At 42.9% G+C, this 25540-nt stretch overlaps 1 protein-coding gene across 8 annotated transcripts in view; it reads left to right on the top strand.

The window, feature by feature from the left end:
• PACC1 (proton activated chloride channel 1) overlaps nucleotides 1–25540 on the top strand; it is a 51712-nt gene that overhangs the window by 14491 nt on the left and 11681 nt on the right. For 5 of the 8 annotated variants that reach the window (XM_077813780.1, XM_077813777.1, XM_077813779.1 and 2 more), the window contains 5 exons: nucleotides 544–698; nucleotides 3255–3397; nucleotides 17826–17967; nucleotides 22722–22826; nucleotides 23926–25168. In XM_077813780.1, the coding sequence (XP_077669906.1) occupies nucleotides 544–698; nucleotides 3255–3397; nucleotides 17826–17967; nucleotides 22722–22826; nucleotides 23926–24087 (707 nt within the window). In that variant the 3' untranslated portion in view covers nucleotides 24088–25168. Of the gene's footprint in view, nucleotides 1–543; nucleotides 699–3254; nucleotides 3398–17825; nucleotides 17968–22721; nucleotides 22827–23925; nucleotides 25169–25540 lie in introns of those variants that run through there. The other 3 variants (XR_013345720.1, XR_013345721.1, XM_077813778.1) reach the window with 2 other exon arrangements.

The raw sequence follows: 25540 nt of genomic DNA on the forward strand, positions 1-25540 counted from the left end.
CATAGGAAGGAACATCTTTTCGCTTTTATTTTGTCAGCCAGTGACTCTAAAGATTCCGTAGACAGTACATTACTTCTGTTGGATATTCCCAATATGGGTTTATACACTATGGTTTAAGGGCTTGATCCAGTAAAACAGTTAAGCATTTTAAGTGTTTGAGGAGTCCCATTGACTTCAGTAGGCCTATCCACCTATGCTTAGGTGCTTCTCTGGATTGGGGTTTTAGGGCCTGATCCAGCAGCTTCTGATGTTAGTGGAAAGATTCCCGTTGACTTCGGTGGGCTTTGGATCAGGCCCTGAAAGAGAAATAGGCAAGGTTTTTGTTTTATTTTTTAACCTGCTGCTCAGAGCTCAATCCTGCAAGGTGCTGAGCAGTCTAGCCCTGGTCCAGCGGAGCATTTAAGCACATGTTAACTTGGAATGCTTTGCTGGATCTGGGAGCTCAGCACCTTGCAGGATTAAATCTTAGAATGATGATCCACTTACTTGGGCAAGAAATCAACTCTCATTTATGTTTCTTCCAACTTTTTTCCCCTGAAACAGGTATTGCACTTTACCCAGGCAAGGCTCAGCTGCTTAGCTGCAAGCATCATTACTATGATCACATTCCGCCTCTGATAAACCCAGGTCAGCCAGGAGAAATTGAGTGCACCACTCAGAGAATCAACTACACAGATCCTTTTACTAATCAAACCATGGTAATGATTAAAAAGATAAAGGAACAGAATTCAGCGGATGGGGTTGTTTTGTGTACTGCAGCATTCCAGAGTAGCAGTATATGTTATCCAGGAACTGCTGTGAAATACTTGCTTTCTTCTTCTTTAACTTTTTTTCAAACAATCAGTCCTTATTTTTAGAAATGTAAAAGACATCAGTTGGTTTATTTTGTTGATAGCTGAGCGATATGTGTGTCATAAGAATCTGAATAGAATGGAACGGAATAGATATTTTTGACAGTGCAACTTTTGGTTCATTTCTTATAAAAATCAAAACTCGCATGCAACTTTAGATTGTGAGATATGTTCAATTTGTTGAATCCTGCTTCAGTTGAAGGCAGAAGTTTTTCCATGGACTTTCAGTTGGAGCAGGATAGGTCCTTAGAGTCCCTTTTTACATATTCCATGTGTGGATGTACATACATATATTGTAATGTCACTTTTACCAAACTTGCTGGAATCTTCATGTGAATTTGGCACCCAGCTAAACTGATTAGGAAGGCACTCTGAATATCGAGTGAACCAATAGTGGTGATGCTCATGTAAGAAAGGAATTGAGTTGTAGTCCACCTTTATTTGCTGCATTTGCAAGAGCAATTTTTGATCATATTTAGATAATTTTTATTTAAAAAACAGGCAGAAATTTGTCAGTTTGTTGAGTTTAAAATTGTTGTTCATGTTTAATTTACTCTTTTTAAAGCAGTCTGTGTAAACACCCCTTCATGCCAACCATTTTTCCTCTTCTTTGCTCTTCACTTCTTTCTGGGGAGCTGCCCCCCACCCCTCTTCTTTGTGTTGATATTTATTTAAGAGCAAAGGCAATGTTAGGTTCATTTGTAATGTGTTCTCTCTCTCTGCTCTTGTTATGATTGCCTGTTTCAGTGTGCTAAAGTCCTGCATTTTGTGCTGCATGTATTAGATACATTTTAAGAATCTTTGTGCTCTTGTAGCTCTGATTTTGCACTTGACTCCACACTGTCAGACCTCTGCCCATGCAGAGTCCCACTGGAGTCAATGGGATTTCTCCTGCGGGCAACAAATTGCAGGATCAGGGATCTATACTGAGCATGCTGTCTGGTATGCAACTTCATGTACAATATTATGTTTTCTCTGCTTAAAGTGGGGTTCTGTTCCCCGACATCACTTTTCAAAGCCTGTCAGTCAAGGTTTGTCTATCGTCAGTGTTGGATCTTAGAATTATATTTATGTGAGATGTTTGGGCTAGATGAGTGACCTTCTGTTTTGCAGGGAATCCCCACCTTTTCCTTAGGTAGACTCTCAAGTCATCCGGGGCTGCTGGAAGAGGCTTGTAGGATCCAATCCTCCATTCCTTGTGCACACAGAACTCCCAGTGACTTCAAGGCAGGTTGGAGTCAATTGGAGGTGTGATTCCGTAAAGAATGTATGATTGGGCCCTGAAAAGGTACTGGCCTTTATAACATACTCCCCCCAGCCCTCTCTCGCCGCAGCAGCTGGGGCCAGGGCAGAGGTGCCTCTCCCTGGCAGCGGCAGCTCCAGTGGGCCTGGTCTGGGCCGAGGGAGGGTCTTCTTTCCCTGGCAGCACTGGTGGGCCTGGAGAGGGGCTTCTTTCCCCAGCAGCTCTGGCGGGGCTGGGCCAGGCCAGGCCGAGGGAGGGGCTCTTCTTCCCTGGCCGTGGCAAGTCCGGGACAGAGCAGGTCCATGTTGGGGTTGGTGGGAAGGGGCTCCTCTCCCCGCCGCGGCAGGTCCGTGCAGGGGGAGAGGCATCCCTGCATGGGGCTTATGAGGCCGCTGCGTGGCTGCACATCTTAGAAGGAGCTTACACTCACACCCCCAGCTTGAAGTGTAGACGTGCTTCTAGACTAGCCAGGATCACTCTCCAGGTTCTAAGAGCTGAAAAATCATAGATTCACAGATTTTAAAGTCAGAAGGGATTATAATAATCTAATCTGACCTCATACATAATAGAACAGAACCTCGCCCAGTAACTTCTGCATCAAGCCCAATGATAGTAGTGAAACTAGAACTTCTAAAAAGACATCCAATCTTGATTTAAAGACTTCACTTTGCAGTGCAGACACTGCCTGAGATTTGAAGGTGTGATCATAGTATGGGTAGGCATCCCTGAGTTAGCTTTAATTGAGTTAATTCGGGTAACACAGCATACACATGGTGGCCCAGGCTCCAGAGTACAAGTCCTCCAGGGACCCAGGGTACTTATTTGGGTTGCTAGCCCATGCTACTACGTCTACACTGCTGCTTTACCCATGTTAGCTAAATGTAAAGCTAACATGACTATGCCTACCTGTGCTATGATCACACTTTCTCTTTGCAGAGTAGATATACCCTTAATCAGCAAGTAGGAATTTAGGTATGCCCAACCATTCTCACTGGATATCTTAATTGATGTGTACTTACCAAAGGTATGAAAATGCCCATGTATACTAGATTTCTGTCATGCATTAGTGACAGGTGACAAGTTCAGTGACAGGAAATGAAGATTCCTTTACTTTTTTCATAGTTCTATCAATAACTCTCTTTCTTTCTCTGTGCTTATAGAAACATGCTTTGATTGTCCAAGGACCTCGAGATGTGAAGAAAAGGGAACTGGTGTTTTTGCAGTTCCATTTAAATGAAACAGACCAGGATTTCAGTGCAATAAACTATCTTCTGTTCTCTTCTTTCCAGGAGTTCCTCAACAGGTATGCACAGGAATAAAGGGTGTGGCCTAGCAAATATACTGTAAGATGCATATTGTTACTAGTAGAATGAATTTAGGGCTTCTTGTTTTCCACTTCTGTTTTTACCGATTTTTAGGTGTGTGTTTGGGCTAGCTTGGGGCACTTTCATGCCTTGGAAAAAATGGTTTCTAGTCATTAATATTGGTGACTGAAGAATTTTGAGCTGTGGAAATGGTTTTCAGTGGCAAAAATCACCTCTGATCAATGTTGCCACCACTCATCACTTGACTTTTGCACCAAAGATACTGAATGACCAGTCTGTGTTGTTGGTATGGATGACTTGGAAGTGAATGTCAGCGGGCAGCACAAACCGGAAATACATTTTAAAGAATTATAATTTTTCTGTTTCTGTTAAGGGTTTTTTAAATCAATGATTAAAAAGAATCAGTGATGTTTTATCTGAAAGCTTAAACATAGTTACTCTGGACCCTTGTGTAAGGCTCTACAAAACGATTCACCTGTTTTGGGTGGGATTTTCAAAAGCACTCAGCAACAGACAAACTCCGCTTCCACTGAAGTGAATGGTAAAACTCCCACGGTATGTCTGCACTGCAGCTGGGAACAAGCCTGGCTTGTGCTCCTGGCGCTTACGCTGATGTGCTAAAAATAGCAGTGTAGACATTGCTTTGATGTTGTGGCTTGGTCTCAGGAGACCCCCCCTTCTCTGCTTGAGAGCCTAAGCTCCAGCCTGAGCTGCAACATTGGCTGAGCTATTTTTAGTGCACTAGGAAAAGCCTGCGGACCCAGGCTGAGAGGCTTGCTCCCAGTTGCAATGTAGTCATATCCTCACTGACTGTAGTGGGAGCAGAATTAATCCAACACTGAGCATTTTGAAAATCTCACCCTTCTATTAACCCTCCCTTACCTGCAGGGGGCAGATTTTATTTTTATTCAGTCTTTGCACTGAATTACAATTACTTGGTTCTGCTGTTCTCTGTGGCCCTGATCCAAAGCCCACTGAAGTTAATAGGAGTCTGCCTTTCTATTGATTTCAATAGGCTTTAAATCAGGTCCTAAATTGGGAAAACAGTAATATTCACACATGTGGTAAGAGAAAAGAGAGCAGAGCCAGAAAAATCACACACCACAGCATAGTTCATATGGATTATGGGGACAGCCAGTCCTTTGAGGTAGGGAGGGGAAAATAATATTTTTAGTATTATCATCCTCAACATTTGTATTTCAGTAGCGTCTAGAGGCCTCAGCCAGGTTGGGGACTGATTGGACAGCAGCCAGCACAAAGAGAACAGATGCCTCAAAGGGCTTAAATTGCAGGTGCTTTTTGGTAACAAATGATTGATTTTTCTCAAAAATTTTCCACAAAGCATTTGTCCTTCAGTGAGAAAGGGAAAACGTTAGCTTTCATAATAAGTACTGATCTTCTGTAATCTTACTTAGTGCTAGAACATCCCAGAAAGTATCAGTGTCCAGGTATTTAAAATGTACCATTGCTATTTCAGTACAAGAAAACACTGTTTTGTAGCTTTCAATAGAAATTAAGCTTAACATGAATCATCTGTTTTACAATCTGCTTTCTTTTTCTAGTTTTTATGTAATATATGTTGCTATCTTGGTAACTTACAATTAGCTACCGCATAGAGTTGGTCAGCCAGTCATTCAATACCTGTCTCTTGCTGACAGTGTACAAAGTCTGAATACTAGCCCCTCCAGATGCCTGCCTCTTTTGTGCCATATTCAAGCTCTGCAAGGGTGGGTATGTGTCCAAGTGAGTAGGTAGGAACTGCTTAAAAATGAACATTAGAAAGAATTCCCAGTGCATTGCAGGATTTAAGCAGAGTTTACATAATGGCACTGTGTGTGTGACAGCTTATAGGCACAGTAGCTGGGAATTGTTTGAGGGAACCGGATTCTACACCCTGGCCCCCAGGCTTGCCATAATTAGGCAGATCAGAGATGACATAATTGCTTAACCAATGGGAAGTTGCTCCACTCTTAAAGAAGCTGCTTGCTGACCAACCTGGCCCTCAGCACTGGAAGGCACCAGAGCTGCAAAGGTCAAGAAATCAAATGGTTTAAATTGGATCCACACATAATCGGGTTGATGCAGTGACAGAGCTAATAGGGGGTGAATGCTCCCTCGGCAGCCTTTGGGTGCGTGTGGTGCCTTTTCACATGGGGCTGGTGAGCAAGTCTGCACTGTGTTCCCCTGGAAGGGGTGGTTCCTGGGGGGCCAGTTCCAGCTCCCTGCTCCAACTGTTGCAACATGGTGCACAGGATTGTGTGACAACGGTTGCAATGCCACTCACTCAAATTTGGTCCAGCCACCCCTGGATGGCAGTGTGATCCCATGCACCGTTGTGCCATGGCTGCAGTGGAGAGCCAGGCCCAGCCCCACAGGACAGGAGCCGTAACTGCCAGGTGACTGTGGAGTGGGCTCGCTTCACTCTCCATCTCACCACCAACGACCCATTGCACCTCCCTTGCCCCCGGTTGCAAAATGTGACTCTGAAGAGCCTTGTGTGTCCATTTGCAGCAGTAAGACAAGCGGGATTTGGCATAAACTTTGAACAAACTAAGACATACAGTCCTTTAGTAAACTTGGCAGTATATGATGGGGTCACTTAGGGTGAACAGAGCCTTAATACAGTAAGTGTTCTAGCTGAGAGGCTGGGTTTAAATGAATTTTGGGTAAGGATCTGATTTGTAACATTCAATATAAATTAAGCTTATCATGAATCATTTACTTTATAATTAGCTTTTCTTTTTATTCCGGTTTTTCATGTACTATATATTGCTGCCTTGGTAACCTACAATTAGCTACAGTATTGAGAGCCTTATAAATGAAGTGGATTGAATAATTGAAGAGTCCAAGCTTGACCATGAAATAAATCTAAAAACCTTATAGATTCACATGTGGAATGCACTTGCTCTGACTTGGTCAGATTTCCAGTAGATGTCTATTTAAGCCAGGGGTGGGCAAACTTTTTTTGGCCTGAGGGCCGCATCAGGTTTCTGAAATTGTATGGAGGGCCGGTTAGGGGTGGCTGTGCATCCCCAAAAAGCCAGACATGGCCCGGCCCCTGCCCGTTATCCAAGCCCCCACACTTCTCGCCCCCTGACGGCCCCCCCCAGGGACCCCTGCCCCTAACTGTCCCCCGCTGCCCCATCCAACCCCCCCTCCTTCCTGACTGCCCCCCCCACGGACCCCTGCCCCATCCAACCACCCCTTCTCCCTGACCACCCCCAGACCTCTCGCCCCTAACTGCGCCCTGCCCCTAACTTCCCCCCACCACCCCATTCAACCCCCCCCTTCCCGGCTACCCCTCCCGGGACCCCTGCCCCCATTCAACCCCCATTCCCTGCCCTCTGACCACCCCGATCCCATCCACGCCCCTGACCACCCCCCGAATTCCCCTGCCCTCTATCAAACCCACCCTGCTCCCTGCCACCTTACCATGCTGCCTGGCGCACCGGTGGCAGGCAGCCGCGCCGTGCAGCACAGAGCACTGGGCTCTGCCACCCAGAGTATTGTGCTGTGTGGCTGCAGGGGAGGGGAGACAGCCTCCTGGGCCAGGAGCTCGGGCTGGGCAGGACGGTCCCACGGGCCGTAGGTTGCCCACCTCTGCCCTACTGCATATCTGACTTCTTCTAACTGCATCAATGACCATGTGGCTGCTTCATATATTTCCTCATATACTGCATGCAGTTCTGGAACCAAGGTTACTGCTATTGTTCTCAAGGAATGCACTTTTCAAAGTGGAAAAACTATTTCAGCATTCCAAAATCAGACTTCTGATATACACCAGAGGAGAATCCTGAACACTTGAAGAGAATTTAGGTAGCTCTGCTGCCTCTAAGCCGGGGTGGGCAAACTTTTTGGCCCAAGGGCCACAATGGCATTCAAAACTATATGGAGGGCTGGGTAGGGAAGGCTATGCCTCCCCAAACAGCCTGGCCCCCACCCCTTATCTTCCCCCTCCCACTTCTTGCCCCCTGACTGCCCCCCTCAGAATCCCTGATCCATCCAACACCCCCAGCTCGTTGTCCCCTGACTGCCCCTTCCTGGGACCCCTGCCCCCCCAGGACCTCCACCCCCCCCGTTCCACATTCCCTGACCGCCCTGCCCCCCAAACCTCCACCCCATCCAACTGCTCCCTGTCCCCTGACTGCCCCCCACCAGAATGCCCGACCCATCCAACCCTCCCTACTTCTTGTCCCCTGACTGCCCCGACCCCTATCCGCACCTCTGCCCCCTGACAGGCCTTCCAGGACTCCCATGCCTTAACCAGTGCGGGACCCTCCCCCCAGTTCCCTGACTGCCCCCCCCATCCACCCACTCCCTGTCCCCGACTGCCCTCCAGGACTTCCCGCTTCCCCATGCTGGAGCCAGCCACACCGGCGGCACTGCGAGGTGAGGCTGTGGGGGAGGGGCCGGGGGCTCAGGGGCCGGGCAGGGCGGTCCTGCGGGCTGAATGTGGCCCACAGGCCATAGTTTGCCTATCTCTGATTTAAGCACGTATCTTGTTTAAATAATTTCCATAAAATTCACTCCCCTCCCTCCAATTACCAAGCTTGCACTCTGATGCAGGAATGAGCACTGAGATGTTTATAAAACATCTTTTGTTTTATTAGTGTCACATTATACTGTCTCTTAAAACTCTAGTTATTGGCTCTTGCTCAGTGTTGTTAATATTCACTCACTGTAATGATAGGAGGTGATACTAATTCTGATGAGAAAGGATGCATTATCAGTGACATGCACAACAGTTCACATAAAGTAACTCCTATTAAAGACACTGTGCAATATGATTGCTGATGGTTGTATCATATAGAATTCCTGTGCTGTGGCTGCAGTTAGCTTTTGAGTTGCTTTGGAGAATAACTGATTGGCTGTTGTGAAATGTTCTCCATTCTTAGGGGCTTTTGTCATCTATGGACATGATCCAAAGCCCATTCAAGACAGTGGAAAGACTCCTATTGACTTCGGTGGGCTTGGATCAGGCCCTACATTATTGTCTTTGGACAGAGACTCCATGGGACAGCATCTGTCTTTATTCTATATCGTATGTCTATGCTTAATGTTCTACAGCAAACGACATCAGTGAAGACTGTCGTGGGCCTCTGTTGTGTCTGGAGAATTGTACAGACGCTCCCCAGGTTACGGAAGACCTGACTTACGCAAATTTGCATTTAGGGAAAAAGTTCCGTAAGCTAGAAATAGGAGGGGTTGTTTTTTTTTTTTTTTGTCATAACGTTCAGGTATATGTTTCCGACTTAAACAAAATTTGAGTTATGCATGGCTTTCCAGAACGGAACGATTGTGCAAGTCGGGGAGTGTCTGTATCTCAAGTCTTGTGATTAACCAAGCGTAGAAACCTGTGCTGGGCCTGACTGTCTCTAGATGAGTTTAACCAGATGTCAGAATCACAGATTTACTCACTGCTTGCTGTGCTCTTTTGCCTGTTTAGAATGTATGCTGTTTCTGGAACCTGAGTGTGTGCGTGATTTTTACGGTTGCTGCTGTACATGCCACTGTTAATTGTAGTGAGGAAAATTAATGAAACATTTATTTATAAAAAGTGAAACTAGAGAACAGAGTTTTTCTTTCCTTTATTATTAGTTTAACATCTGGGTTAGAAGGAAGGAAAACAAAACTTCACCGAAAATCTAGAAGTTAGGTAACATCTTAGCAAATCTAAAATAAAATTATTTCCTTATCTCTGTAGTGTTGCAAGATGAACAGCAGTATTAAATCCTAACTGCCCACTTGGGAATGGAGGCTGTGCTATTCAATGACCTAATTAGAGTTCACCACTGGTCCCTAGTGCCTGGATTGCCATGCACAGAATTGTGCAGATTAGTGAATTACAACACACAAGTAACAGAACTTCTAAAAATATGGCATTCCCATGTAATTGACTCTGTCTGTTGTACCTTATGACTTGCTGACTTTAAAAGAGACTCTTGCACTAGAGCAATAATGAAAGGAATCCATAGAAATTTGGTTCGGTATATTGGCATTTTTGGACCAGGATCTTGCATCAGGATTTGCTAGTCCAGACCCTTGTGTTCCGCTGAATGCCTTTGACTTCAATGGGACTCAATAGGGCTCCAAGTTAGAAGATTCTAATGCAAGATGATTCCCTTAGTCATGAAATATTTTAGGCAGTATCCCATGTGTCTAGTATTTGTGGTCAAAGGTTAGTCAGTGTCCATCTAAATAAACCCATAGTAAGCAGGTGTATTATCACTGGAAGTATTGTCCGGTAGTCCAGCCATAACACCAGCAGTTGGGAGAGCAAGTATCTGTGGCTCTGGCACTGGGCAAGCCACAGCCTTTTTGTGCTGCAGTTTCCTCAACATGTACAATTGTAATGATGATTTACTTTACACGGGAGAGGTTCAGTTAATATTTTTTAAGTGCTTTGATAGCCTCAGCTGAAGGGTGCTCTAGGAATTGTAGGATAGAGCACTGGCAGCAAGTTCCAGGTTTCAAAGTTGTAATGTGTAGAAAACTTTAATTGGCAAAAACTGAAGCCAGTGCTTAAAGTGTGGGAAATAACACTTCTCAACAGCGGGCTGGGGGTGCCGAGGGGCACACCATTTTACTGTTGTCTTATTGACTGCTTTCCCCATTGGCCTGTCTCATGGGGAAGAGCGTCCAGTCAGGATTGCTGCAAGATGCAGACGGAACTCTCTTCTCCCTTCTCTCCAGAACAGACACCATTCGCACAGGAGCTGGGACCAGAAAGAGCTCAGCTCAGAGCAGCTCTGCTCCTCCTTTCCCCGTCCTAGGAGCAGCAGGGATGTGATGGTTCCTCTGCCCTTTCCCCTGCAGCACTCAGCCTTGAAAGGGATGAGGGCAGGGTTAAGAGCCCCAGAACTGCTTCTCCAGCCTGGAAGGGGGAAAAAGAACTGCAGAGCTTCTGCCCCTCCCCCCCAGCCAGGGAGAGTGTGATAAAGAAATCCAGGAGAAGCAGAGGTGGTGGCAGAATTAATTTGGGAGATGGGATGGGCAGACGTGGGGATGTCAGACTCCCCCCATACTTTTCTGTCCACTTAACCACTGACTGAAGCAATGACAGTGCGGCCTTTGCAGCAAATGTACCATAGGAGAGTCAAAAGGGAAATAGTTTAAATTATGTATTTAAAATACCACAAAATTTTACCTACCTCACTAAATACAGTTAAAAGTGAATTAATACCCCCCCCCATTTTCTCTTCATTTTTATGTAATTTGAAGCAACCTCTCCCCCCCCCCCCCGCCCGCCTGAGCTTGGTCTGGTATTTTTTTTAGTCAGTTTCATTTTCTGATTCTAATGCTCGTACAGTGCTACAGGGGTCTGGATTGGAAACACGTGCAGGAGCATAGATAAATGCTTTCTCATTGCTACTCCCAAATTCTTTGAACTGAACATTTTAAAAGCCCACAAGTGCTACTTTTGGGCCTAACCAATCTATCAATGTCCCTTAATTATTAAAAGTTAGGGCTGTAGGATTCAGATTGGTTTCATAACTTACCGCCTAGATTTTCCATTTCCTTGTATGATTTGTCTTGGAAAGTTCTTCCAGGACAGTGTAGGTTAGTCATTCCTCAGGCTTGTGGTGAGCCTGTTTGGTTGGTAAACTTCTAATTATACATTTTCCCCTGCAGAGTGGTAACGCACTGGGCTGTTCTGGATTTGTCCCCATGAGATATGGCTGTGCTGCTCATTACCATCTCTTATAGTTATCGGAGAATGAGCCATTGCAAGACCCAGTCTCACTTGAATTCTGTTTTTTCATTTGCTTTTTCTTTTTGTTTGATGTTTTGCCCATTTCCTTTTTGTGTGGGTTTCTTGCATCCAAAGCTCGGTCCTTTTGTCTGAGTGCCTTAACAAACAGCTAGCTGCTCTAAATGTTCCCAGAGCCACTAAAGGCCCTGGGATTTGATCTGCCAAGGTCGGGGTGGAGATAATCTAAGGCTTTTCCTTTGAGCAATATTTTCTTTCCCCCTAGTTCTGCTTCTTTCATGTATATAATGAGGTTTGAACTTGGGTTTCTCTTGAACATTTGAGCGTATAACCTCACCTCCCTGGCAGGGGTGTCACTTTTGGATAGGGCACCCCCTTCCATGCACACTTGAATATTCATGTTAAGCCAAAGAAGGGCTGATCAGACACCACAGTGTAAGGCAGCCATTACCAAGCCTGGTCAGCTGCTGCTCTCCCCAAGCTTAGCTCCCAGCACACTGCAATCTGAGCTTATGGGTCAGTGAGAAGAGAAACAGGAGCCCAGCTGCTGAGTGTGCAGGGAAAAGAGCAGGGCTTTGGAGCGGAGTGCAGAGCACCTCTGGAGCAGTGGAGCTGCAGGTTTTTGCCTGGAGCTGGAGCAGAGCCGGAGCACAGCTCCAAAGCCCTGGAAAAGAGGCTTGGACTCAGCAGAGGACACTCAGCAACAGTCCTCAGTGGAGAAATGCAAGTTGGATTGGCTAGGCTCCTGCGCTTTAATGGAGTGCTCAGAGCCTTTAAGGCCAGAAGGAACCATCATAATAATCTAGTCTGTCCTCCTGCACATTGCAGGCCACAGAACCTCACCCACCCCTCCTCTAATAGACCCCTAACCTCTGGCTGAGATACTGAAGTCCTCAAATCATGCTTTAAAGACTTCAAGTTATAGAGGATCCACCATTTACACTAGTTTAAACCTGCAGGGAACCTGTGCCCCACACTCCAGAGGAAGGCGAAACCCCCAGGGTCTCCGCCAGTCTGACCCAGGAGAAAATTCCTTCCTGATCCCAAATATGGCTATCAGTTAGACCCTGAGCATGTGGGCAAGACCCACCAGCCAGACAGCTGAGAGAGAATTTTCTGTAGTAACTCAGAGCCCTCCCCATCTAGTGTCCCATCACCAGCCAGTAGAGATATTTGCTGCTAGCAATCACAGATCGGCTATATGCCACTGTAGGCAGTCTTGTCGTACCATCCCTTTCATAAACTTATCAAGTTCAGTCTTGAAGCCAGTTGGGTTTTTTGCCCCCACTGCTCCCCTTGGAAGGCTGTTCCAGAACTTCAATCCTCTGATAGTTAGAAACCTTTGTCTAATTTCAAGCCTAAACTTGTTGATGGCCAGTTTACATTCATTTGATCTTGTGTCCACATTGGTGCTTAACTTAAATAACGCCTCTCTCTCTCCCTGGTATTTCTCTCTCTGATGTATTTATAGAGAGCAATCATAGCCTTCTTTGGGTTAAGCTAAACTAGCCAAACTCTTTGAATCTCCTCTCATAAGATAGGTTTTCCATTCCTCAGATCATCCTAGTAGTCCTTCTTGCACCTGTTCCTGTTGGAATTCATCTTTCTTAAATATGGAACACCAGAATTGCATGCAGTATTCCAAATGAGGTCTCACCATTGCCTTGTATAATGGTACTAACACATCCCTGTCTCTGCTGGAAATACCTCGCCGGAAGCATGCTAGGGCTGCATTAGCCTTTTTCATCACTGCATCACATTGGCGGCTGATAGTCATCCTGAGATCAACCAATGTACTCAGGTCTTTCTCCTCCTGTCACTTCCAACTGCTAATTCCCCAAATTATAGCAAAAGGTCTTGTTAGTCCGTAAGTGCATGATCTTTCACTTTGCACTATTAAATTTCATTCCATTTCTATTACTCCAGTTTACAAGGTCATCCAGATCTTCTTGTATGATATTCTGGTCCTCCTTTGTATTGGCAATACCTCCCAACTTTTTGTCATCCACAAATTTTAGTAGCACATACCCACTTTGTGCCAAGATCATTAATAAAAATGTTAAATAAGTCTAGTCCCAAGACCGATTCCTGCATAACTCCACTACTAACCTCCCTCCAGCCCGACAGTCCACCTTTCTGTATGATCCGTTTTAGCCTCCCACTTAACCAGTTCCTTATCCACGTTTCAATTCTCATATATCCCCATCTTCTCCAACTTAACTAATAATTTATAATATAATAACATTTAACATTCCTGTGGTGGGAAAAACACCTCAACAGCCCAACACTGGCATTTAGTTTCAGAAAGGGGAACTATGCCAAAATGAGGAGGTTAGTGAAACAGAAATTAAAAGGTACAGTGACTAGAGTGAAATCCCTGCAAGTTGCATGCACACTTTTCAAAGACACCATAATAGAGGCTCAACTTAAATGTGTACCCAAATTAAAAAACACAGTAAAAGAACTAAAAAAGAGCCACCGTGGCTTAACAACCATGTAAAAGAAGCAGTGAGAGATAAAAAGGCATCTTTTAAAAAGTGGAAGTCAAATCCTAGTGAGGTAAATAGAAAGGAGCATAAACACTGCCAAATGAAATGTAAAAATGTAATAAGAAAAGCCAAAAAGGAGTTTGAAGAACAGCTAGCCAAAAACTCAAAAGGTAATAACAAAATGTTTTTTAAGTACATCAGAAGTAGGAAGCCTGCTAAACAACCAGTTGGGCCCCCCTGGACGATCGAGGTACAAAAGGAGCACTTAAAGACGATAAAGTCATCACAGAGAAACTAAATTAATTCTTTGCTTCAGTCTTCATGGCTGAGGATGTTAGGGAGATTTCCAAACCTGAGCCGTCTTTTGTAGGTGACAAATCTGAGGAATTGTCACAGATTGAAGTGTCACTAGAGGAGGTTTTGGAATTAATTGAGAAACTTAACAGTAACAAGTCACCGGGACCAGATGGCTTTCACCCAAGAGTTCTGATAGAACTCAAATGTGAAATTGTGGAACTATTAACTATGGTTTGTAACTTGTCCTTTAAATCAGCTACTGTACCCAATGACCGGAAGATAGCTAATACAATGCCAATATTTAAGAAGGGCTCTAGAGGTGATCCTGGCAGTTACAGACCGGGAAGTCTAACGTCAGTACCGGGCAAATTAGTTGAAACAATAGTAAAGAATAAAATTGTCAGACACATAGAAGAACATAAATTGTTGCGCAAAAGTCAACATGGTTTCTGTAAAGGGAGATCGTGTTTTACTAATCTATTAGAGGTTTCAGAGTAGCAGCCGTGTTAGTCTGTATCTGCAAAAAGAAAAGGAGGACTTGTGGCACCTTAGAGACTAACAAATTTATTTGAGCACAAGCTTTCATGAGCTACAGCTCACTTAGGGGGGGTCAACAAACGTGGACAAGGGGGATCCAGTGGACATAGTGTACTTAGATTTCCAGAAAGCCTTTGACAAGCTTCCTCACCAAAGGCTCTTACATAAATTAAGTTGCCTTGGGATAAGAGGGAAGATCCTTTCATGGATTGAGAACTAGTTAAAAGACAGGGAATAAAGAGTAGGAATAAATGGTAAATTTTCAGAATGGAGAGGGGTAACTAGTGGTGTTCCCCAAGACTCAGTCCTAGGACCAGTCCTAGTAAAATTATTCATAAATGATCTGGAGAAAGGGGTAAACAGTGAGGTGGCAAAGTTTGCAGATGATACTAAACTGCTCAGGATAGTTAAGACCAAAGCAGACTGTGAAGAACTTCAAAAAGATCTCACAAAACTAAGTGATTGGGCAACAAAATGGTAAATGAAATTTAATGTGGATAAATGTAAGGTAATGCACATTGGGAAAAAATAACCCCAACTATACATACAATATGATGGGGGGCTAATTTAGCTACAGCTAATCGGGAGAAAGATCTTGTAGTCATCATTGATAGTTCTTTGAAGACATCCATGCAGTGTGCAGCGGCAGTCAAAAAAGCAAATGGGATGTTAGGAATCATTAAAAAAGGGATAGAGAATAAGACGGAGAATATCTTATTGCCCTTATATAAATCCATGGTATGCCCACATCTTGAATACCGCATACAGATGTGGTCCCTGCATCTCAAAAAAGATATACTGGCATTAGAAAAGGGCAACTAAAATGATTAGGGGTTTAGAACAGGTCCCATATGAGGAGAGATTAAAGAGGCTAGGACTTTTCAGCTTGGAAAAGAGGAGACTGAGGGGAGATATGATAGAGGTATATAAAATCATGAGTGGTGTGGAGAAAGTGAATAAGGAAAAGTTATTTACTTGTTCCCATAATATAAGAACTAGGGGCCACCAAATGAAATTAATGGGTAGCAGGTTTAAAACAAATAAAAGGAAGTTCTTCTTCAGTCAGCGCACAGTCAACCTGTGGAACTCCTTGCCTAAGGAGGTTGTGAAGGCTAGGACTATAACAGGGTTTAAAAGAGAACTGGATAAATTCATGGAGGTTAAGTCCATTAATGGCTATTAGCCAGGATGGGTAAGGAATGGTGTCCCTAGCCTGTGTTTGTCAGAGGGTGGAGATGAATGGCAGGAGAGAGATCACTAGATCATTTCCTGTTAGGTTCACTCTCTCTGGGGCACCTGATATTAGCCACTGTCGGAAGACCGGATACTGGGCTTGATGGCGCTTTGATCTGACCCAATATGGCCATTCTTCTGTTCTAATTTCCCATGTGGAACTGTATCGAATACCTTACTGAAATCCAGGTAGATTAGCTCTATTGCATTTTCTTTGTCTAAAAGAACCAGTTATCTTCTCAAAGAAAAAGATCAGATTGGTCTGGCACGATCTACTTTTTGTAACACCATGTTGTATTTTTCCCCAATTACCATTTACCCCTATGTCCCTGACCACTTTCTCTTTCAGAATTTGTTCCGCTCTCTCTGCGGGGAGTAGTTCAATCACAGAGGTCCTGCTCTTTTGTCTCTCCCCTGAATGATTGTAGACTTCCCTAATATCTCCCAGCAGAGCTAGTTGTTAGTCGCATGGTTTCCCTTCACGTGACCCACCTGCGCATTCTTTTCACCCCAAGAGGTGAGCTAAATCTGGCACTGGTGTGTCGGAGCCCCAGCCCTCTTGAATGGTTGGGTTACCTTATATCACGCTCTTCAAAAATTAGCTGTCCCTGGTTAGTAAAAATGCTCAGCCTGTGTCTTAACAAATCATTACATTAGTGGGGTTCAGCTGCTCATTACTCATGAAAATGTATTAAAATTCAGGGATTGGCACAAAACAGAAAGGGGCTAAACGCACAGAGGTGTTCAGCCCCACAAAAAGATATTTATCGTTGGACCAACTGAAAAGAGGTTAATTTCTTGATCTCTCTATCTTTTTGACCAGAGGTTGGGTGGAAAACAGATGCTATACGCAGAAGAATTAGGCCTTCTTTCCATTCACTGTCAAAGAGGTATCAGCAGTTTAAGAAAAGTCAAGCCCATAGTATTAAAAAGTACCCTGTGTTGCTGTGAGGAGTCACTGCAGTCAGGTGGTAATGCCTTCAGTTGGGAACAGTCAGGTTATGAAAACAATTGCTAGTATTGCAGAATGCAAGTTTCATTTTAAAATCAGGTCTTTGGTATATATTCCAGGAACAAACAAAATGTGAGTTTCACAAATTACAGTAACTAAGTGACAACACCATACTTATCCTATCACATCACCAACAAAAGCCAAGAACTTAAAAGCAAGGAAATGAGAAGTTATAGACAACAATGTAAAGACATAAAACACATTCTTATCAAGTACACAGAGTGCACTGCAAGCGTATGAGAGGAACCTCCACTTTGCACATACAGAACCTAGCCTGAGGGCATGTCTACACTTACCTCTGGAGCGATCGATCCATCAGGGTTTGATTTATTGCGTCTAGTGAAGATGCGATAAATCGACCGCCGCGTGCTCTCCCATCGACTCCGGTACTCCACTGGAGCGACAAGCGTAGGCAGAGTTGACGGGGGAGCGTCAGCAGTCGACCTACCACAGTGAAGACTCAGAGGTAAGTAGCTCTAAGTACGTTGACTTCAGCTACGCTATTTTCATAGCTGAAATTGCGTAACTTAGACCAACTTAGCTCGCCCCCCCACACCCCCTAGTGTAGACCAGGCCTGAGTAGGGGGACTCGGATTCTGACTGAGGTCTCTGGGGGCTGCAGTAATATAGATTAATAATTGAGTGGAGACTTGATTGCTGAGCATCCTGGAGGTATTTTACCAAGAAGGATTGACAAGCAATGTTAATCAGAGAGGAAGGCTGGTCTAGTGGTTAGGGCCATAGCTGGGACTTGGCTTTGAGTCCTAGCTTCATCCAGAATTTCTTCTGTGACTTTGGGACATCATGTAATCTGTGCTTCAGTTCCCAGTCTGTAAATTTGGGATAACAGCACTTCCCTACCTCACAGGGCTGTTGTGAGGGGAAAATACATTGCAGACTGGATCAAAACAGGTGTATAATAAGACAAAAATTAAAATCTTAGCACAAGTTATGTTTTAGGAGTTCTGTATCTGGAGCCCAAACAAGCAAATCCTAGTTAAAAGTAACTCTGCGGCATTTTAAAAGGTCTTCAGTTTTGCAATTTGAGCATCCTGAAGTAGTAAAATATTTTGGTCCAAATTAGTTCAGAGAAGTAACACTATCCCTTTTCCCCCCCCACCCTCTAGTCCAGATAAAGGAGAATTCATGAAAGATTGCGAAAGCTCATACTCCAGCTGGAAGTTCTCTGGTGGTTTTCGAACCTGGATCAAAATGTCCTTGGTAAAAACAAAAGAAGATGGGAGTGAGACTGTGGAGTTCAAACAGGAGGTAAATAGTGCTCTGTAAGGGTTTTTCTGAATGTGGCAGACCTTAGCTGATTGTCATTCTGTAGTTGCTGCGAGAATCATTCAATACATACAGTGCTGCAATAGTAACCTTGTCTAATAGAGCTTCTCCTCAGAGCAAAAGGCAGCATGGCTTTGAAGAAGCTTGCTGTGATGCATAGTGGCAAATACGACTGACTTTCATGTTTTCATTGGTCCCTTATTCCAGCTCACCAGCAAGCAGTTTCAAAGTCGCTTTCCCACATTTCATAAAAACATAACAGCAAAGAGTTTATATTGCCCTTATGGCTTTACTGATGTGGCCTGGAAAAACCTGACTGGACAGAGAAGCCAGAAAGCTGATTGTCCTTGTTTGTTAAACTGGTGAGACTAGACCTAGAATATCAGAGTAAGGAGCTGGAGCAATTGACTTATTTGAAAATATTAACAAACTTTAGTTTAAAGCTGGGACTTTCAAAAGGAGCCTAAGATACAACGAGCACCTACAAATATTTTCAAGATTGAGAGGCATTGTCTAGGTTTGTCCTAGGGATGGAAGTCAGAGTAACGGGAAAGGAAAATTGAGGCTGAATTTTAAGAAACAGTTCTTAAAAAGATCATCAAATAAACTGTAGAATAGACAAAGGAAATTAAGGAAGCTTGGGTCATTTAGAAGTAGAATAGACAGTGCAGTTCAGAAAACTTGGAAGAGAACACCTGTTCAATGGTGGAAGATGACTACTGATGTAGTTATTTTCATCTCTGCCTATGGAATGGTTTTACCCTGAATTTCTCCCAGCAGAAAGACACTGAAGGGGCCGAGTTATAATAAAGAGATAAGATAATTAGATAATCATAGATAGATAACACTAGATAATTAGGTTGGTTTAACTGTATCCCTCAGGGGTGTGAAAAACTCACACCCTGGAGCAGCATTGTTAAGCTGATCTAAGTCCCCTGGAGACAGTGCTAGGTCCATGGAGGATTGTTCTGCTGATGTAGTTACCGCCTCTCAGGGAGGTGGATTATCTAAACCATGAAAGAACCCCTCCCATCTGTGTAGATAGTTCCAAGGCTGAAGTGCTACAGCAGCGCTGGCTGTGCTGCTGGAGTGTTTTAAATGTAGGCAAGCCCTAACTTGTCTCACTCCCTGTGTTGTTTGGAAGGAGGCATCTGCAAAATCAATAGAACTGCAACTGCCTTGTAGGAAACTATTGATTTGGAGAAGGACAGCTGTGACTAGCAGGCAAAACGTTTCTTTGCTAAGAGCAGGAGAAGATTATCCATCTGTTTTTAGAAAAGCATGTGTTTGTTAACCTGTTGCACACTTGGAAAGAGAAATGTTCATTGTAACATGCTGTTTTGCTCTTTTAAGGGCGTCTTCCAGTTCTCACACTTAGCTCCCTTAGCAGAAGCAGCATGGGGGCAACTGCAAATCAGTGATGTCAGGAGGGGCTCCCCAGGAATACCCTACAGGAGAGGAATTCTGAAGTGATACAGTCAGAATATAGTAACAGTTTAAAAAAAAATTGAGCAATATCCCCATAAATGGGATAAAACTCAGTTAACCAGAAAAGCCATTTTAGAAAGGAATGAACTATGTAGAAGCAAATCATGGGTTCATAAGGATAGATGGTGTGGGTGTTAATGACTAAACTGAGCTTCCAAGAGAGAGATCCTTACACTGGAGGATGAGTGAAGTTTATTTTTCTTAAGAATCTGGCTATGAGGTAATGAGAAACAAGACTCTTCCTCTCCTTATTGAGATGTAAAATACTAGATAGGTGCAAATTAGACCTTGCTACAATTTATATTGAGATTCTAGAGAAATAGTGTGATCTATTCATCCAGTAATGGTATTTGCCCTTGCTTTGAGGGTCCTTCTGGCTGTTTGTTCTCTTACTAACAATAGTACCTGAACGCAGGGGTGGTTTGATTTAAATCAAGGAGATCTGTCATGAAGCTTTTTGCCTGGTAAACCTCCAGAATCTGGTCTTGCAGCATCTTGAATTTCTGCAAGAGAACAAGAAAGCCTTTTGGAGGTGGAGTCAACTTGTGACCTTTCGTGACTATGCTCTGAGCTGGGATCAAGGAATTCTTTTCCATTTTGAACCCATGTTCCTCAGAGGGATAGAAAACTCTTGAGGTGGTTTCCACTGACTCCTGGAATGAGCTTTTTATTAAACTGTCATCTAAATAAGGAGATTTATGCCCACTATTTTGAGGGCTGCTATTACAATTATATATTCTTCTGTATAGCTGCTTATACTGCCCTCATTACTGTAGTATGAGTGTCTAATAATGCATTGAGATGTGACTTCTTCTGTCCCGTGTGCCTTGTACTGCCCATGCAGTGGAGAATGCAGCAATTCAGTTTGGTAATGTTATTTTTATATACATGCTGCTATGGTGTCAAAGAAGGCAAGGAGTGCTTGGAAGGTGAGGTTTGTGATGGAGGAGTTAATTCCAGTTTCAGACTGGCTTCTGAGAAAGTTCTGTCTCTTGCACAGGTAAGATTTACCTTGGTGTTCAAAAATGTCATTGTGCCTGAGCAGCAGAGTTGCTGACCACAATTGGCATGGTGGAGCTTTAAGGCAAAGTTTTAGATATCCTTGGGCCAGGCCACGGGCTGAGACCTTGATTCAGTATTATATGGGAAGGTAGCATAAGGAACGAAGGACAGGTCTGATGTGCTCATGGTAGTCATGTTGTGAGATGGGCTGCTTTCTGTTCTAGTTGGAGTTTCTTAAGGGCTGATGTCTTCACGCCCAGGTATATTGCATTGCTGTAGTCTAGATAAGAGGTAGTCCATGAAGGAGTGTATAACTAAGGCTAGGTCAGCTGCCAGAATGGGGTGGAGTCTCTTAACCAACTGCAGAGGGTATAGAACATTACTTGTGGATGCTGCTCTGAGAGACTTTAGTTTGAGTGCTCTTTACTGATGCTACAGCCTAAATTGACTAATTGTGGGCATGTACCTTCAATCAAAGGAAGCTGCAAACTCCTCCAAGAACTTTCCTCTGCCCAGTAGCTCAGCTTCTGTCTTGCTCAGGTTCAACCAGATGTTCTCAATCCATCAATGAATCTGATCCAAGCATGGGGTGGCAGCAGTATAGTCAGATATGGTGAGGGATATAGAGAGATGTCTCATCTGCATAGTGTTAGCACTTACGAGTTTTATTTTTTGAAGTCCTTCTTTGAGACACTTGAGCCTATGAAATGCACCAATTAGCAATGAAATCTCCCAACAGAAAAACCTGTGTGTCTGTGAGAGTAAGAATCCCTCTGTCCAAAGATGTCATATAGTCTCTGACCACCTGTGTTAGCAGAACTCTAGCCACTGTACAAATTGTAATTTGTACTTATTTTGTGAGCTGAGCTTAGCATATGGAAAAACAAACTTGAGAGCTAACAGAGTTAAATATCAGAGTTGTACATTGTGTCTGAAGTAACAAATAGAAAGCACTTGTCCCATCTCCAAGCCTCCAGTTTAGGCTAAAGTCTTGACATGTGCATAAAATACTACTGCATGACAGACAAGTTTGTACATTATTAGGGTTAATTTTTTTGTGGTCAGTACAGTAGCTTGTATTAGAAATTTGAAAAATATACTAGAGCCAAATCCAAAGAATTTTCCATTATTAAAATTCAAAGTTACTAGCAGCCAAGGTATTTAATAAAATAGCTTATGTATTTTAATTTTTTCTTCAGAAATACATCAAGGCTGTGACAAATAAGCATAGTCTGTGCCTTACTAAAAACTATCGAGTGTATAGTCTGGGTTTACAGGTTATAAAAAATAGATGTTTAAACTGTATGGGGGTTGACCACACATTTTTGCTACAGGCTAATGAGAACTACTCATTCCAGTCCACTACAATCTCCTGTCCAATTACAGAAGTGTACTTCCAACTCCACTACTGTCAGTCAAGAAATTTGTACGACAGAAAAGGAGTAGTACAGTAGAAATCTAAGTCAAGGAAAAGGAAAAAGAGAGACAACCTAAAGATGATGAGACTAGTTCCTCACTTTCAGCAGGCCAGAGCAGCTATTCTGTTGTTCGGTATTGCATATTCTACGTGTTATGTCAACAGAAGCTTGCAGGTTGTAACAGACCGGTTGCCATGTTCCCATCAGTCACTATTTGGTTGAGGCAAAGTAGGTCACCTTGTCCACATTGGGAAGTGACAAAATTCTAATAGAGTTTTTTTGGCCTGGCATTGGGCACTTGAATAAGCATGGTTCTTCCTCCTACAATGGTGTAGTCAATTCTACCTCAATATTCATTCCTAGTAACTTTACATCCCACTTTTTCAAACTACCAATATAGATCTATTCCTTCAGGTAGACCAAAATTGCACACAGTTTGGGGGAATCAGGACATGCAGATAAGTGAGGTTTGCCTTTAGGTTTGAAAATGACTACTGGTAAAGTATGGTTGCATTTAATGATAGTGTTTCTTGACCCTTTTGGAACAAACTTAGCCTCTCTTATTGTGGTACTTGGACACTCAAAGATTAAGTAGCCACTTTTTTAAAGTAGAAAAGAGGAGGTATATTAGGTTAAGCTTGAAACAGGGATTGTATGAGTAGAAAGGTAAGGTTCCTACAGCTAACAGTTAAACCAGACCAATATCCGGTTCAAGTCATTTAAAAGCCCATTTTAAAATCAACTCCTCCCTCACTCCTCATTTAGTGTAATAGCAGGTTGGACTTTTGATGGAAGAGAAAGTTAACTGCCTTTTTTTCCCCCCCCCAGACTAGTGTGGTTAACTACATTGACCAGAGGCATAAGCCGGCAAGTGACCAGTTGTTTTTTGTGGTATTTGAATGGAAAGATCCTTTTATACAGAAAGTTCAAGATGTAAGTAAATTCTAGTCACTCCTCAGCCTCTTGCATGACTTAATTTAAAACTAAGTTGGAGGAAGGCTGATGTCACTTTGAGAATTTCAACCCAATCATTCCAGAGTTCTCAAACTAATCTAAATGTTGCTGAGGTCAAGACCATCTTCTGCCTCTCTTTGACCTTGTAATTTGCATAATAATTACAGTACTTCCTACTATGGCTGTGCACCTGCGCACAGCTTAAGACAAAACTTGCTTCCCATATGCTCTAGATAATTTTAACTAAGTCTGAAGTTTTGTTTGAGAATAGATCTCTCCTGAGATCTGTGTTTTCTTCCTGGCTAAAGGATAAAACTCCAAATCAGGAAAATGCTTTTAGGAGACTAGGAGCTAATACTGTATAAAATGTATAAGGCAAAACACAATTACAATTTGAAATGGAATTTAACAGCTGTAATGTAAGTTGAGTACAAGTGATAAAAGAACAAATGGATATAAACTGGTCATTGGGAAGTTTAGATGTGAAATTAAACAAAGGTTTCTAACCATCAGAGGAGTGAACTTTTTTGGAATAGCCTTCCAAGGGAAGCAGTGGCAGCAAAAGACCTGTCTGGCTTTAAGATTATGGAGGAGATGGTAGGATGAGATAACATGATTTTGGTAATTAATTGATCTTTAAATATTCATGGTAAATAGGCCCAATTGCCTGTGATGGGATGGGATCTGAGTTACTACAGAAAATTCTTTCCTGGGTATCTGGCTGGTGAATCTTTCCCATATGCTCAGGGTTTAGCTGATCACCATATTTGGGGTTGGGAAGGAATTTTCCTCCAGGGCAGATGGGAAGAGGCCCTGGAAGTTTTTCACCTTCCTCTGTAGCATAGGGAACGGGTCATTTGCTGGAGAATTCTCTGCTCCTTGAAGTCTTTTTAAACCACGATTTGAGGATTTCAATAGCTCAGACATAGGTGAGGGGTTTTTCGCAGGAGTGGGTGGGTGAGATTCTGTGGCCTGTGTTATGCAGGAGGTCAGACTAGATGATCATAATGGTCCCTTCTGACCTTAATATTTATGAATCTATAAGAGAAACTATGACTTTGTCTCAACTCTTTTGCAGATTGTCACTGCCAATCCTTGGAACATGATTGCTCTACTGTGTGGTATTTTTTTGGCTCTGTTTAAAGCAGCAGACTTTGCGAAATTAAGTGTTAAGTGGATGATCAAAATCCGCAAGAGACACCTGAAAAGGAGAAGTCAAGCAATGAACCACATAAGCTGAGGACTAAACCACCTTTAAAACATATTTAGTACACTGGATAAAATTTCAACCAACAATGCAGCAGTTACATAAACTAAAAAGAGTTGTGCATTTAAGGAGAACTACTTACCTCTGCTGAAGTGACAGCATAAATGAACTTTAGTAGGCTTGTTCTACAGAGTTAACCTCTTAAACACATCTTTTTAAAAATGTAAGTTATGAACTTCTTTACCAAGCTTGTTTCAATGTATTGGGGGTGGAATGGAATTCATAAAGTAATGTTCAAAAATGTCAGCATTTTAGAGCAGAATACAGACATGTTTGTATTTAGTTTACGTCTAGACAGTTTTTAAGCTTTTCTCCATGAGCTAAATGGACTGCCCCAGTTCCCATAAGAGTACCCTGAATCAGTAAAATGATGTCATCCTCAGTCTGATCTTCACAGGCATAGTTACTATCTATGAACAGTAAGGAGCAAAGCACTTGTGAGATCAATGTAAAAATAGGTCAAAAGGTTTAATATCTTAAACCTCCAACTTATTACATAGAATACCTGGGATTTTTATCAAACATTTCACATTTGGTTAAAATGCACTGACTGTGTATTAAAGCTACTAATGTGGAATGTGTCATGGATCACTGCCAGTTACTACTTCTTAAACAAAGCTTCTTGCCTTAATACTTTACCTGTAGAATGATTCTTCCATAAACCAGATTCTCAAAACTTATGTACAACTTTTGTTGAAGTCAATGAGAGCAGAATTTGATGATAAAATTAAGTTTTGACCATTCTAGTACCTAACACAAGCAAGACTGTGGAGTTCTCTCCAGAAGAAGGTTGGGGACAGCCCAAAAGGTTTGTAGAACTCAAGCTGATGAGTTACTGAACCTAATTGCTGGGGATAATAATTTAGGAAGGAGAAAAGGAAAGTGAGCCTATAAAAGTGTAGGACAGTAAAATACTTAGTCCATGTTTTGAGAGGTATAGTTTTTCTGTTGTGTTTAGAGCTTAAAAAAAAATCACAGCTTATTGTACTGCTTAAGTCTAACCTGACCTTATGTATACACATTTTATTTTTCTTGATAAAACCCAATTCCTCTATCTCCTAGTACACATTTTTGAGGGAGGGGTATAAAAGAATTTTCATAAAACCAAAACATGTAGCTGACTCCAAGTCAGGAAGAATATCAAATGCTGGTTCTTCAGCATTTGATCACTCTAAAAAGGTAAAAAGCTTTTCTTGCTAGGACTGAATTCAGCTCCCACTTGTGCCTTGTGCAATTCCAGTTTGTTCTGCCTCCTAGGAGTCGTGGGCAAAACCAAGCCAATTCCCTGTGACTAACAGTTCTGAGGTACCTTCTAAGCAGCAGGAACAGATTTGCAATTGTAACACTACTTTTTCCTTAACTATAAGGGAGGAAGGAGATCATCAATAGAGCCCTGCAAATCTGTAGATACCAGTAGACCATGTTT

This window comes from Eretmochelys imbricata, chromosome 3 (assembly GCF_965152235.1).
Source record: "Eretmochelys imbricata isolate rEreImb1 chromosome 3, rEreImb1.hap1, whole genome shotgun sequence".
NCBI lineage: Eukaryota > Metazoa > Chordata > Testudines > Cheloniidae > Eretmochelys > Eretmochelys imbricata.